The sequence below is a fragment of the Excalfactoria chinensis genome, chromosome Z (genome assembly GCF_039878825.1).
Source record: "Excalfactoria chinensis isolate bCotChi1 chromosome Z, bCotChi1.hap2, whole genome shotgun sequence".
In the NCBI taxonomy this organism is placed as follows: domain Eukaryota; kingdom Metazoa; phylum Chordata; class Aves; order Galliformes; family Phasianidae; genus Excalfactoria; species Excalfactoria chinensis.
Genome location: NC_092857.1, coordinates 22004553 through 22019567, shown reverse-complemented (window position 1 = coordinate 22019567; position 15015 = coordinate 22004553). Strand labels below are relative to the sequence as shown.

The window sequence follows — 15015 nt, the reverse complement described above, 5'->3', positions numbered from 1 at the left end:
AAACCTAAAAAATTATATAAGCATTAACATATGCATACAATACTTCTTCTGCACATAAAAGATAATACTATTAAACACACTACTTAGAACTAAATAGAGTATACCACTTTTCAGTATGAACCAATAGCAGCATTGCACTCAGGAGGAACATTCTCCTTTCAAGTACACGCAAGGTTTTCAAAGCAGGACTCCTGGGTTCAGTGATGTATCTTCTAACTCTAGTTTTACAGTGTTGCATAGCATATTGAATAGATCTGAAGTACCTCTGGCAGTACCATTTCTTATCTTTTGCCACAGGATTTAGCTTATAAGAACTATGTAATGCTGTAAGAAGAAAGAATGGAAAGTACAATTGCAGCTAGAGAAAATAAATGCAGTGTCCATTATTTTCAGATGAACTGTTGTAAAAGACTTAACTTTAGAAACAAACATCTAACATCCATAAGAATATTTAGATCTCAATTAACATTACCAGCATCAGACCCTGCTCCTGGTGAACAAGAGGATGATACACAGTACCTGGCACATATCATTAAAATACTATGATCCCACTACGTTCTAACTTCGAAGGCAGAATTCCAATAACATTTGAATGAAGTAAACTGAAGAAAAAGAAAAGGGAAGCCACATCTCACAAATTTCTTGGTATTTTTTGAGTTGGATGCCAAAGGTTAAGGGTATATACTTGATATAATCCTGCATTTCAAGAGCCATTTGGTGAGACCTCTCACCTCAAATCCACATGAAAGTGTACAAATAATTGATTGAAAGACAGGAACAGACTAAAAATTATTATTTTTACAGAACAGGAAGGCTATCAGTGGAATCCCGGAATTTACTCAGTTGACTTTTGCTTTCAGCATAGTGGTAAGAAGATAGGAATCATCAGTTTACTGCTGACATTACAGCAGAAATTTTTTTGACAAAAAAAAATGTAGGCAAAGGTTGACTAAGAAAATCTGCACTGAAAATTTAAAATATTAAATGACTAGTTCATAAAATGAGAAATTTGACACAGATGAATGCATAGTGATGTTGAAAAACTGAGAGAAAACCTTGCAGAGAATGATAGACTGTGAGCCAATTACTAAAAATTGTAACAGGATTTGTGGTTACAAGAGATAATTCCTTGAGAACATCAGCTTAATGCTAAGTAGTGATCAAAAAAGCAAACTTAATCTTTGAAAAGTAACAATGAATGAATCAAAGCAATGTAGATGAATTCCAGGTCTCTATATATCTTAAGTATTGCCAAAAGAAATATATATATATATATATATTTTAAAGTATGTTATTTTTCAACTATGCAACAGTTCAACCTGACATAGAATTTTCAGTTAGCAATAAGGAATTGAGATGGAGAGAAAGAAGAGAGCACAATTTCTCCTTCTCCAGCTTTTTTCTACTGCATTATCCATTAAAAAAGAAACGACTAAATGTCAATAAAAAATCTCTTCGTGAAATCTGTGCCTAAACAGAAATGCCTGTGGCAAACTAAAACAAAACATGAGGCACGTAGCAGTAGAAAATGCTTAACCATTGTTTTGTCAAGGACTTAAAATCTATTAAAGACAAAGAACACAGACAAGATTAAAACAGCCTAACATATGCACTAAGATATGGCACTGAGAAAAGTCTAAAATACACAGGTCACTCCAAAAGTAATGCCTCCTATTTATTTCCATGGATACTACAGCAGATGCAAGGAGTACAATACCAACTTCTGAAAGAGCAAATTCTCAGCTACAATACACTGTTTTTCAAGAATCATTACTATTAGTTGTGCATTTTCACCACTGATGAAAAAGAGCCTGCATGACATGCTTGTAGCAATTTGCACTAGCAGAGGTGACCCACTGCCACTGCCACCACCCACAGGCTCTCTGCCCTGATACCCACTGTTTGGTCTCCACACATATTAAGCAAGTGTTGATGAATGTCAAATAATACAGGTCTCCTAGAAACAGTCCAGAGGAGGACAACGAAGATGATTAGGAGCCTGGATGATCCCCCATATGAAGAAAGGCTGAGAGGAAATCTCATAACTACATACCAAATAAATACCTTAAGTGTGGGAGTCAAGTTGGTGCGGCAAACTCTTTTTATTGGCATGCAGCAATAGTAGAAGGGGCATCAGGCAGAAACTGCTACACAGGAAGTTCTATACAAATGCGAGGAAGAACTTCTTTATTGTGAGAATGTTGGAGAACTGGAACAGGCTGCCATGAGAGGTTGTGGAGTCTCCCTCTCTGGAGATATTCAAGACCTATCTAGATGCCTACCTTCACAACTTACTGTAGGGAATGTGCTTTAGCAGGGGGCTTGGACTCAATGGTCTCCAGAGCTCCCTTCCAAACCCCACCATTCTGTGGTTCTGTGATTCAGTGGATGCCATTATTTCTGCATGGATGAATTCAATGACAAATCTTTGCTTCATATGTGCTTTCACATCAGACACCATTTTGTCAGACTGTCCCTCTGCTGCCATCTGTCTCACAGCAATATAATGCAATGGAATACTGGTGGGAACTACTGCCATAACCAGTGGCATCTACCTCTGATGCTGTGTGTCAGCAACACTGAATAGGAGGCATTAATTCCAGAGCAACCCTCATACTTATGCTGAAAGCTGACCTCAAAGGGAATGTGCTACTCAGACACTGTCCCATATTTGACTTCAATTTCTTTTGGTAAAAAAGATTTAAACTCCTTTTAACCAAATAGCATCAATAACAGTGTGATTTCACTTCTCTTTACATGAGATTTTTCCTATTAGGAAAACAATCAAAGTCTAAATATTTTAATGACTACATACATTAAAATAAATAAATAGATAAATAAAGTAATGCTCTTTACTGAATTGTACCAAAAGATATGGTGGAAAATACAGTCCTCATGCTGCCTTTAGTCTGATAACAAAAGAATTCTCAGATCACCTGAGGGACATCTGTGGACTTAAATAAAAAGCAACAACTCTATACTTAGTGAAAGAACTGAATAGCACAGAATGATGTCTGTCATAGCAGCACATGAAAACTTTACTTTTCTGTTTCAAACAGTGATTTGTCCAGTAATATACAGGTGATTTTTATTTTAACTCACCTTCAGAGTTTTAATCATTGTTGGGTCCGTTGATCTAACATAGAAACTCTTCAGATAAGGTTCAAACATGCCCTGGAAAATAGGATATATGTAAGTAGTTTGCCTGAGTTCAACATAATGTACTTTCAAAAATTATAAATATGGTTTACCTTTCTCTGAATTGACATAGTGGCAATATTTTGCAGAACAATATACTGCACTTCCCTAGAATTGAACAGAGAAACAGACGTTATTCTGTAGAATTATATATTACTTGACACAAACATACAAAGAAAAAGTAGTTGGAAATTGTCAACCATTATGAGATGATTATTTGTTTCACATTCTGGCATCTCCAAACATTGTTCACAAAACCTACACATTTTGTCCACTATGAGCTGAGAACTGAAAAGACATGGACTACTATCTGTAGTGTACAAATTATTGTGTTACAATGACAACTAATGCCTGAACAACCAGTAAGAATTAGGTTAGCATTCCTTTGTCTTGAAAAATTTCCTGTTAATGCTCAAAAAGGGCCTAGCTTGCCAGTCACATGGAATACATGCTAAGAGACTCACATACCAAAAAACAACACCCTACATTACAAACTCTTGACAACATGTAGACCACAGAATTATGTGACATGCTAAGCAAAAAGACAAAATGTTCTAGGAGGACATTTTGATCAATATATTCATTCACAACCTTCATTATGAGCAAGCAAAAAGAAATCTGGATCATTGTCTGAAGATTTTAAACTAAAATTCCCCTTCCAATCACTTAAGGACCAAGTAGAAATTCACATGCATATTTTTTAAAACTAGTGCTAAAATTCTCTTGTGATGCCAATAACAACCTAATAAAGAAAACATTCATTATCTCCTCTTATTCAAAACTGTGTCATAGCCCTGCAGTAGTTACACTTGTTGCTTACAGATACAGGTAATAATGCAGAAGTATACAATATATTATAAACTTAATTTTATGTAATTCTTATGAAGTACTTGGAAACAGTCAGCGTCACGTGATAAACTATGACTGGAAATCACTATGAAATGTTCTTCCAGGTATTTATATGCCCTCCACAGAATCACAGAATGGCCTGAGTTGAAAAGGACCACAATGATCATCAAGTTTCAACCCCCCTGCTATGTGCAGGGTCACCAACCAACAGACCAGGCTGCCCAGAGCCACATCCAGCCTGGCCTTGAATGCGTCCAGAGATGGCGCATCCACAACCTCCTTGGGCAACCTGTTCCAGTGTGTCACCAGCCTTCTTCCTAATATCTAACCTAAACCTCCCCTGTCTCAGTTTAAAACCATACCCCTTGTCACCATAAAACCATATAAGTAGTCATTCCCCCTCCTGTTTATACACTCCCTTCTACCCTTGCTAGATTATAACTATATTTGGCATTAATTACTATTATCATGCCTGGCATTAATTTAAAGGCCACTGGCTAAGGACAATCAACAAAAGCTTATTTCAAGGTTGCTCTAATAGCAAAAATGTTTCTCTCAGACTGGTGACAGAGAACTGCCAAGTCATTCAATACGAAAATCAGAACACTAAAGTCATTTTAGGTGCTACTTGAAGAAAGCATTTGAGGAAAATTCTCATTTGAGGAAATCTGAGTATAAATGAAAAGTAAACAACATGCAAACGGAGATGGAGGTGATTGTCCCCCTCTGTGCAGCTCTTGTAAGGCCCCATCTGGAGCACTGTATCCTGATCTGGGGCCCTCAGCACATGGAGGATGTGGAGCTCTTGGAAAAGGTCCATAGGCAGGCCACTAAGATGATAAGAGGGGTGGAGCACCTCTCGTGTGAATAAAGATTCAGCCTGTTTAGCTTGGAGAAGACTCCAGGGAGACCTCATTGTGGCCTTCCAATATTTGAAAGGAGCGTATAAACAGGAGGGAGAATGGCTGTTTATGAGGTACATGGAACATGTAAAGATGGTACACAGAAGATGGTGAAGTTAAAATTCTAGTTATACTGAATGAAATATAAACCTGTTCTTTAAAAGCTGTCCAAGTCCTAAGGAAACACAGAGGATTCAAAAGTACCAGACAATAATTTAACAAGTGACTCTCAGTTTCTCTGTCAACAAGACAAAACTACAACACAATTGTAGTTCCATTAACTTCCAGTAATTGGGGAAAAAAAAAACAACACACAACAAAAAGCAAAAAAGCAAACACAAAAAGTTAGTAGTATCTTTCTTTGAATGTTCATTAGGCAGCCATGATTCTTCTCAGCAAGACAGTCATAATTAAGAATAAAATGCTTATGACAATGCATGATCACTGGAAGTGATACTGAAAATGATGGGGTTACACATAAAGATTCTCACTCACCAAAAATTTTACATGACAATCTTAAAATAAAATACTAGTAGCATAGGAGTTATGTATTTACACATAAAACTACAACTAAACATGGATGTACTAAAAACATATGTACCTAAAGCTCTCATAAAAAAATACAGATGGCAATTTGATTGGACCTACCTATTACTACGGAGTAAACGCACTAATGACTTAGAAATAATGCCAGCTTCGGATTTTGGTGCCAAATGCCAATAAAGCTGGGCAACTGCCATTACCACCTAAAAAAAAGAACGTTCAAAACAACGTATTAACTCAAAAACTTTTGACTCATACATACACATTACATTTAGTTCACACCTGCAGACCTACCAGGTACGCAAAGTGCAAAGAAATCAGCAAAGAAGACTGGGGGAGAAACAGGGGGAGAAAGGTATTTTTATTTCTAACAGTCACAGTTATTCAGTACCTGTTATTCCTCTGAGTATTTACTAGATAGTATAATATTCAGAACAAAGAAAGAGGGACAAAGAGTAAGAAATGTAACTCATTCAGATGTAATCATACTGATGTCATTGTTAATAACCCCATAATGCTAATATTAGATCTACTAATTAAAGAGGAAATACCGTGGGTTTGTTTTGATTCAGTTTTCAAAAAAACTTCTACAAGTCTTGTGTTCTTATTTTTATTAAATACTGGTTCAAGATTACTTGTTCTTTAGCTTAGAAAATCTAAGGTCAAAGAGAAAGCAATTTATTTAATTACTGGTAAATTCTGTGAACATTTTAAAAAAATGGTGCAATCGCAGCAATTCAAAGAATCAAGATTTCATTTGATAAACTGCATTTCAACACCTCAATTAACTTTAATAAAGTAAACTTCAAGATCTCAAATCTTAGAATCAATACTGTACTTAACAAATATGAAGAAAGTGATTTATGGACTATGGAAGATAAGCAGCTTTTACGAAGTAAAAGAATGTAGCTGGGCATGACAAGGAACTGAGACATGTAACTGTCCACTCAAAGGAAAGTATCATTTGATGAATCAATAGCAACTACAATTTTCCTTGTGAATCTCTATCACCAAAACTTGAACTCAAATTTTCTCACATTTTCTCCAGTATTTTGCCTGTTGTAAAAGTTGAGCAAACACAACATTCCATTTAGGTGTTTTACTTAAAAGTTAAGCTAATTTCAAAGAAGAAAGAACAGCTATTCTTTTCCTATAGCGGTTACTGCTTGACTTAAAGAGGAATAGATGTGAATTTTCAAAGTTTCATGTCTTCTAGAAACATACATGTTTAGTATTTTAACGTTTTATGAGGGCATTTAAAGAAATAATTTGTCTTACAGCAGCATTTCGGCTTTGAAGCAAGGGCTTTGTATTTCGTAGCAGCAGCCTGTGATCTGGGTCCATAGTGTAGGTCTTCTTAACTTTCCGATCCTTTTCTTTCTGTTCTTCATCAGATTCATAGAAATTGTTTTCGTTGTATTCTTCTTCAACGTCCTCATCCTACCAAAAGATAAAATATGAAAAACATGCATGAATGCAACAGATTGTATTAATTGAAGAAGCAATATTCAGAGCCACAATTCTATGTGGAAGGACGGAAGGAATGACAGAAGGATGGAAGGACAGAAGGAAGGAAGGAAGGAAGCAGTAACGCAATTTCTATGCATTCTTCCTTTTCTAGCAATATATAAAGTATCTACAAAAGCAATAAATCTCAAAAGAAAAACAAGATAACAATTAAGGAATTTTGTGAAAAAGAAAAATAAAATACATTTTCTATCTCCAGTTTTCTCTAATAAAGTACAAATCCTTGAGCTGTTTAAATTAAGTGATAAGCTATCAGACATCACTTTAATAAAAGCAACAAAAACCCCACAAAGAAAAAGCATTTATCAAAGTCTGTGATACTGATACATTTAGATGTTTTTGTTTTGTTTTGAAGATTTCTGCTGTGGATCAAAAATGAGTAAAGAACAGATTTCAACTATTTCATTATGCATATATTTAATTAACACCGAAAGGATTAGATCAAAACAAAATGTCAGAACGACGAAGATTTACAGTAAATTTACACAATTTTACACAGCTACACTACATAAGAGGGTACTCTTGTCTCCCAGCACACATAGGAAGCAATGAGGATAATGTTCAGACTTCCTAGCTGCCACCCAGTAACTTTGTACTCAATGGCCTACAACGAACTACATATATAATATCAACTATGTGTCATGGTTTTGTAATATTGCTGTCAATATTCCACATCATAACATCATGTGCAGTATGGATCATTTAAAAGTTCATACTCCAGTTCCGTGGAATAACAGCGTCCCAAATACTCAGCTCTCAGAAGAAAACTACATATCCCAGAGGACTTCACGACCAGAGATAAGTCACAGGAGGAGGACATATATAATCTCGCTCCCAGGCTGGAGCTCTCTCTCTTTCGGACTCTTGGAGAGTGGGAAGCATTCCAGCCGTGTCGCCTAGAGATCACAGTAGGCCTCCCAGTTTTTGGGGATTCTCTCTCTCTGTTTTGTTCGATTTATTAGCCCCAGTCATATTGCACTGTATTCTGTTATCTTGTATTCCATTATCATATTTAGTAAAATAAGCTTTCCTCCTTAGATTGCCACTGCTGTTCTCTTTTCCCATTCCCCTTTTCCCTTCCCTTTTGGGCCGGGGGCCCTATGGGGCGGCTGCCTCCTGTCACGGGCACAGGTAAACCTGTGACACTATGACACTGATCACTAAGTAAAACTAAGTACAACTAAGTACTTTTTCACTTTAAAAATGAATGTTTTAAATGGAAAGAGGAAATATTCCGGCTAACCAAGTCCATTTCTAATGTTCACAGGCTTTAATGTAAAGTTGGCAAAGCACAATGAGATCTCCACTTGTAATTTCATGTTTTTATTTGTTACAGGATTATGAAGAATAGTTCTTATACTGAAGTTGATTGAACTCTACTTGATCAAAGTTCAGAGTCTCTGTATCAAGAGAAAAGAACTTGGTTCTTGTTGATTTGTTTTTGTTGTTGTTGGGTTTGTCCTGGTTTCAGCTGGGACAGTTATTTTCTGAACAGTATCTGGTTTGATGCTCTGTTTTGGCTCAGAGAGAAGACCAACATCGATAACACACCAATGTTTTAGCTCTTGCTAAGCAGTGCTGCACAGAGCCAAGGACATTTCATTTTTCAGCTCCTCATGCCATCCTGCCAGTGGGGCACTGGGGGCCACAAGGAGCTGGGAGGAGACAAAACCAAGACAGCTGACCTACACTGGCCAAAGGGATATTTCATACTATACGACAACCCATGAAAAAACTATAAAACTGAAAATAAGTGAAGTTGGGCAGGGGAAGCAGATGCTGCTTGGGTACTGGCTCAGCATTTGTCAGTGGGTGGTGAGCAATTATGTTGTACATCGCTTGTTTTGTAAACTTATATAATATTATTACCGTTTCTATGATTATTTTCCTTTTCTCTTCCTTTTATGTCTCAGTAAATAGTTTATATCTCAACCTGCAGGTTCTACACTGTTGTTTTTTTTTCCCATAATTCTCTCCCATATCCCACTGGGAGTGGGGGGCTGAGCGAAGGACTGTGAGATGCTGAGCTGCCTGCTGGGTTAAACCCTAGCATTGTTGTTGTTTGTTGAAGGTATTAAAATGGGTTTAATATAACTCATGACATTAAATATGGAGCCATTGCAAAGATGCACTGAAGATTTCAGTTAGATATAAAATGAAAGAGTTAATAATTGAACAGAGATTATCACTGCCCACATAAGAAATTGTGGAATTTCTGTTCTTCAATTCCTTCAATACACAAATGAAAAGGCCCTGAGTAATCTAGTCTACAGAGGAGGAGGCCTTACTTTGTGCAGTAATCTTATCAAGAAAGACCTCTATAGCTGTCTTTCCAACCATGTAATTTTCCAATTAAATGACTACAACAGGACAGTCAATTTCGAGCAGCATGCTGTTGGAGGAAGGAGGAATGGATGGTAGTTGTTGGTTTTATGAATGACCTTGGTAGAAAACGTCCTTCTGAAATATAGTTTCTACTAGAATGGTTGTTAGCATTGAATATTTGTAGCACAACTGAATTGAAAGCCATGTCAGAAACTCACACATCAGAGCATCAGAGAACTAGCAGGAAAGGCACTGAAACTATTTAGACTTATATGCATCTTCACTCCCCTAAATTTCTGATCACTCTTTGTCACCAGAATAGCAAGCTAAAAGAGCAAGCATCACTGCGGCTAGTTATTTATGCTACAACAAGCTAGCTTATAGCAGAATCATTAAATCACAGGATAACAGAATGGTTTGGGTTGGAAGGGACCTTAACAAATATCCAGTTCACAATGCCACTGCATCATGCAGGGTTGCCACCCACCAGATCACAGCGCCATCCAACCTGGCCTTAGACACTTTCAGGAATGGGGAATCCATGAGATCTCTGGACACCCTGTTCCTTCACCTCATCGCTGTCTGAGTAAAGAATGTCTTCCTAATAACTAGCCTAAAACTCCCCTCTTTAAGGTTAAAAATCATTCTCCCTTGTACTATCACTAACAGACCACGTGAAAAGACAATATTGATCTCTCTCTTGCTCAATAGTTCAAGTACTGGAAGGTCCCAGTGAGGTCTCTTCAGAGCCTTTTCTTCAGGCTGAACAAGCTGAACTACATCAGCCAGTACTTGAAAGGAGAGGTGCTCCAGCCTTTTGATCATCTTCATGGCCCTCCTTTGGACCTACTCCAACAGCTCTATGTTCTTATCCTGGGAACTCCAGATCTGGACACATTACTCCAGATAGGGCCTCACAAGGACAGAGTACAAGGGGACAGTCACCTCCCTCTCCCTGTTGGCCATCCTTCTTTTGATGCAGAGATACTGTTGGACTTCTGGGACACAAGTGCACACTTCTGGCTCATATCTAGCTTTTCAGCCACCAGAGCCCAACTATAATTGTTCTGCTCAGCTTTCTCTCATGTCTTTGCCACGATAAAGTCTATTTAAAATATGTGTGTCCAGCCTTTTGGCATGCCCAAGTTGCACTTACTGAACACCAATTGACTTGGGACGATGTTTTGGTTGGTACTGAGCAATGGATGCATGCCTGAGGTCAGCTTGCTAGAAGGGGCAGAGCTGCTGCCACAGTAGCATGGGAAAGGTGGTAGGTCCTGGGCCAAACACAGCCTGTAGGCTGGAGACATCTGATATAGTATTATCCAACCATACATAGTTATTAAACTCCAGTTGTTTTTTGAGGATTATTTAAGTCATGTATCCAATTGCTCCTTTTTAAAAAAACAATTACTTTTGAGACAAATCCTTTTAATTTTTGCTGGAGGTAGAAAAGAAATCAAAAGTGAGTAGAGGAATTGCTAGAAATTAAGATAAAGGCTTACTTATTATCTCTCCAGCAAACCAGGCTAGGATAACTTTGAAACTTGTCTTTATGCATTCAGCAAGACCATAGGTAACTGTGAAAAACTATAAAGATGGGTGTGGAAAAGAGATAACTTACAGTTTTCTTTTTTTTTTTTTTTAAATTTTTATTTTTTTAATTAAATTTGAAAGGACATTGAAAATAATTTTTCCTTTACATTTTTCCTCATTTAAATAGGTGATGTCAACAGTACCCTCAATGTTTTGCAGAAGACCTAGCAAGCACTTAGCTGCTAGATTTCTCATGCAAAAGCAACCATGGTGATTCAGTTTGTTTATTTCTCTGCTGATAGATCTTTGTGATAGGCATCCTTCCAAATTAAAAATTCAAGATGCTCAATCAATAGTCCTGGTGACTGAATTCCTTCCCTTCTCTCCAGGACAAAACAGAATTCCACTTCAAAGCAGAATTCCTGATCTTGATGCATCTCACCATACTGAACAAACCAAGCTTCCTTTAATTGGAAGCTCATAGTTACTATTTATTGCCATCTCAGAATTCCCCTTTTTTCAAATTTGTTGAAATATGAAGTAATTATGTTCCAGACAGAAGATGATGATGCCACGTAGGGAAATAAGTTTAATGAAGTGTAATTCATTAACATAAAGTTGAAGTCTAAATAAGTCAGAATTTGTAATCACACAAGGACCTTATTAAAACAAAGAAAATAATACTGCAAGATTTCCACTTCACCAGAAAATGAAAAAAAAATAAAAGAAAAAAGAAAAAAAAAGCATTACATAAAGGAGCCAGGAGACTGAAATACAGACACCTACAGGCTTCTTGTGTGTAAGAATTGCCGTTCAAATTCTATTAATTATCCCAGACATGGACAGCTCCTATAAGCATACATGAAATCGTTCAGTCACTAGCACCTCCTTAAGCCTCACACTGAGCTACTGACTGTACTTACTGTCAGAAGGAGGGAATTTATTTTTTTTAAGTCTGCATTTACCTCAGTAACAAGACTTTTTTATGTGTTGGTTTTTATCTGATGTGAACAAAGTCAGATTTATAAATTCTGCAGTACCAGACAAACTTTGTTTTTTGATAGCCTGCCTGTATTGTTAAGTAGTTTGGGATCTGTAGAAAAAAAAACAAACAACAAAATTGAACACTTCAAAGGAACCCTTCAGATTTTTGTTATTCAAAGCAGAGCCATACCCACTAACCGCTCTGCATAAGCAATGGAAGAGTTATTACATAAGGGAAGGGGAAAATAATTCAACCAGAAATATCCCATAGAATCATAGAATGTCCTGGGTTGGAAAGGCCCTCAAAGATCATCTAGCTCCAACCCCCAGTAGGTTCTCATGCACCCATTTTTCAAGCTTATCCGGGTCTTTCAGGATAGCATGCCTTCCTTCTATCTCACTGTCTGTGCCTCTTAGTTCAGTGTCATCAGCAAACATGCTGAGGGTACATTCAATCCCTAAATCTCAATCGATGCTAAAGATGCTGAAGAGCAGTGGTCCCATGAGGGACGTTGCTCGTGACAGTCCTCCACCTGTACATACAACCACTGGCAACAACTCTGGCTGCAACCATTCAGCCTATTCTTTATCCACTCAACAGTCCAGCTTTCAAACCCATCTCAATTTATGGTGCAAGTCTGTGTCAAAGGCCTTGCACAAGTCCAGGTAGAGTTGCCCTTCCTTGGTCCATCAATGCCATCAACTCCACCACAAAAGTCTCCACTTTGGCAATGCTGCTGAAGTGGTAGGAAAATGTCAGTGGGACTACCCCTCCAATACATGGTGTAAGAAGTACATAAGGAGAACTGGCAAAGACTGTTTATCCCAAAGGAACTTTACAGTGCAAATTCTGAACTTTGCACAAAAGGAAGAGATTGGACACTTATTTATTTTCCTCTGAAGTGGCCCAGAGCTAGTAGCTTCAAGGTGGCAAGTACAACAGAAGCTTCTTTGTACTGCAAGATAACAAGGAGGAAAAGCCTTGCTTGAGAGCAAAAGCATTCATACTCTGCAATAGTGCTACTGGTATCTTGGATTACTAAGCACAATAAGAACAGCATGCCTCTTATATGATGTCTGAAGTGTAAGAGTTTTTCTAAGGAGGAAAAACAGTATCATGGAGAAAAGCATTGATAATACTCTAATTGCTGGGAAAAAAAACTTCTGCCTTTCAAAGATGCTTTAACAAATATCATTCAACCACAACTGATACTTGTTTACTTCCCCAGAGTTTTGATTTGACCTCAAACTGAAGACATATGTACTAGCAGCAGTATCAAGACAAAAAAATAAAATAAACCACGCAACTACCACATGCCTCCTTTACTCTTTTTGACAAGAATAAAGTTGTCCATGTCCAGGAAGCCCTGAATCCCACAGCTCTGATTTTGCTGTGCATCTTTCCTGTTTCACAAGGGATCCTGAACTCTATCATTTCATGGTCACTGCAGCCAAGGTTGCCTTTCACCTTCAAATTTAAAACAAGCCCCTCCTTTTTATGACAGTGAGGTCCAGCATGGCTCCTCTTCTCATTGGCTCCTCTTGGAGAAGCTATACAAAGCTATAAAAATATTCTAGGAATCTTCCAAAATGCTTACGCTCTACTTTGCTGTCCCTCTAAGAGAACTACAGCTGTTTTAAGTCCCCCATGAGAATAAGGGCTCCTGACAACAAAACTGCTCCCGTTTATAGAGAACTTCATCTGCTTGGTTTTCCTAGTCAGGTGGTCTGTAGCAGACTCCCATCGTACAACACTCAGAGAAAACTTAAAGAGTTCAAGGAGTATAATCTAGTGTTGCTGTGTTTTCTCTTGTCCTTTCAACCACTTTAGATGCAGTTTCACAGTTAACATGAGATCTATCATGTCATTAAAAGACTCTTTTTGTTTTTAAAAGCATGTTTCATTTTCACAAGGACCAGTAAAATAATCTGGCTCATAGAGTGATTACAGGAACATTAGAAGACTGAATTTTCAAAAAATGGATATAAGAGAAGAACAGAAAAGAGGCTTTCCCTCTTAGTGGCAGTCCTTAGCTAAACTGAATAAAGTAAACTTGCAGTTTGTAGCAGCACATCATTTAATTGTGCAGTTAATAGCTTTTCTGAATTTACAATACTATGAAGTTCAGAACCCTGGGAGAATGAAGCATTCCGGGCTGGGTACTGCAAATGGACTCTTGTGCATTTCACATCATCTGTGATTTGTTCAATCCAGAAGCAGAGTGAATAATTTAGTGCCAGAGAATGTGTATAATTCTTTTCTACATTATTCCAGACACATAGTTAGGGGACATCTTCATAAAGTATTAACACCTTAGATGAAGAAATTGCTAGATAACAAGTTCCATTAGCATGTTGTTAAAGTCACTAAGTAAATGAGATAACATTTAACTGAGATCTTGCTTGAAATTGCATTCAGTATGGCATTAAAGTTGAGAATGCGCCATCCCCTTAGAGTAAAGCACATTAGGCAAATGCTGCAATTACTTCTAAATAGTGTTTCACACATCCACAAATTCAGAAGTAAAACTCTGAAACTGGAAAAAAAACAGAAGCATGGACAAATACAATCTGCTCCTTCTACAAGCCTAAACTGTGTCTTGTATTCAAAAGCCATTCACTTATCTAAATCTTTTCATGCACTTAAAAGATGTGGCTTACAACACCAAGATAGATCTGGTTTTGATCTATCAGCACAAAAACAAAGTTCCCCCAACACAGTTCAAAAAGCCAAGGAGACATACTATCAAAACCTTCAAACTGATTTCTTTCCAACAGATGAACAGAGCTAAACCGTCCACGCTTGTTGATAATCAAATGCTTGCAGAAGTATCCATCCACTCCATACTAACTGACAGCTGTGCCAGAACAGGCAAAACCTGACACGTGCTTCCGTGCACAGAATGATACATGTGGATTTTTAAACTTTACTTATCTAAAGAGACAAACACACTTTCAGCTAACAAACACCAAAGTGAGTATTAATGGAACTTGCTCTACCGTAGTGTTATTGTGCTTTTTGTATCTGTAGTAGCTATGTAGTTTCCATAACTACATAAATAAATACGAGGCATTATTTTCAGAGTGAGCTACATAGACAGTGGTTTTCCATCTGCCACTTTGTGGTACATTGTAGTTTCTTTGCATTAAA

At 37.4% G+C, this 15015-nt stretch overlaps 1 protein-coding gene across 3 annotated transcripts in view; it reads right to left on the bottom strand.

The window, feature by feature from the left end:
* The window catches only part of AP3B1 (adaptor related protein complex 3 subunit beta 1), a 146338-nt gene that overhangs the window by 83054 nt on the left and 48269 nt on the right, over positions 1-15015 (bottom strand). For all 3 annotated transcript variants that reach the window (XR_011905958.1, XM_072359002.1, XM_072359001.1), the window contains exons 8-11: positions 6771-6932; positions 5598-5695; positions 3252-3306; positions 3103-3174 (exon numbers count right to left, since the gene is read on the bottom strand). Coding sequence is in view for 2 of the 3 variants with exons in the window: in XM_072359002.1 (XP_072215103.1) it covers positions 3103-3174; positions 3252-3306; positions 5598-5695; positions 6771-6932 (387 nt within the window). In the remaining variant the exon portion in view is untranslated. The remainder of the gene's footprint in view (positions 1-3102; positions 3175-3251; positions 3307-5597; positions 5696-6770; positions 6933-15015) is intronic.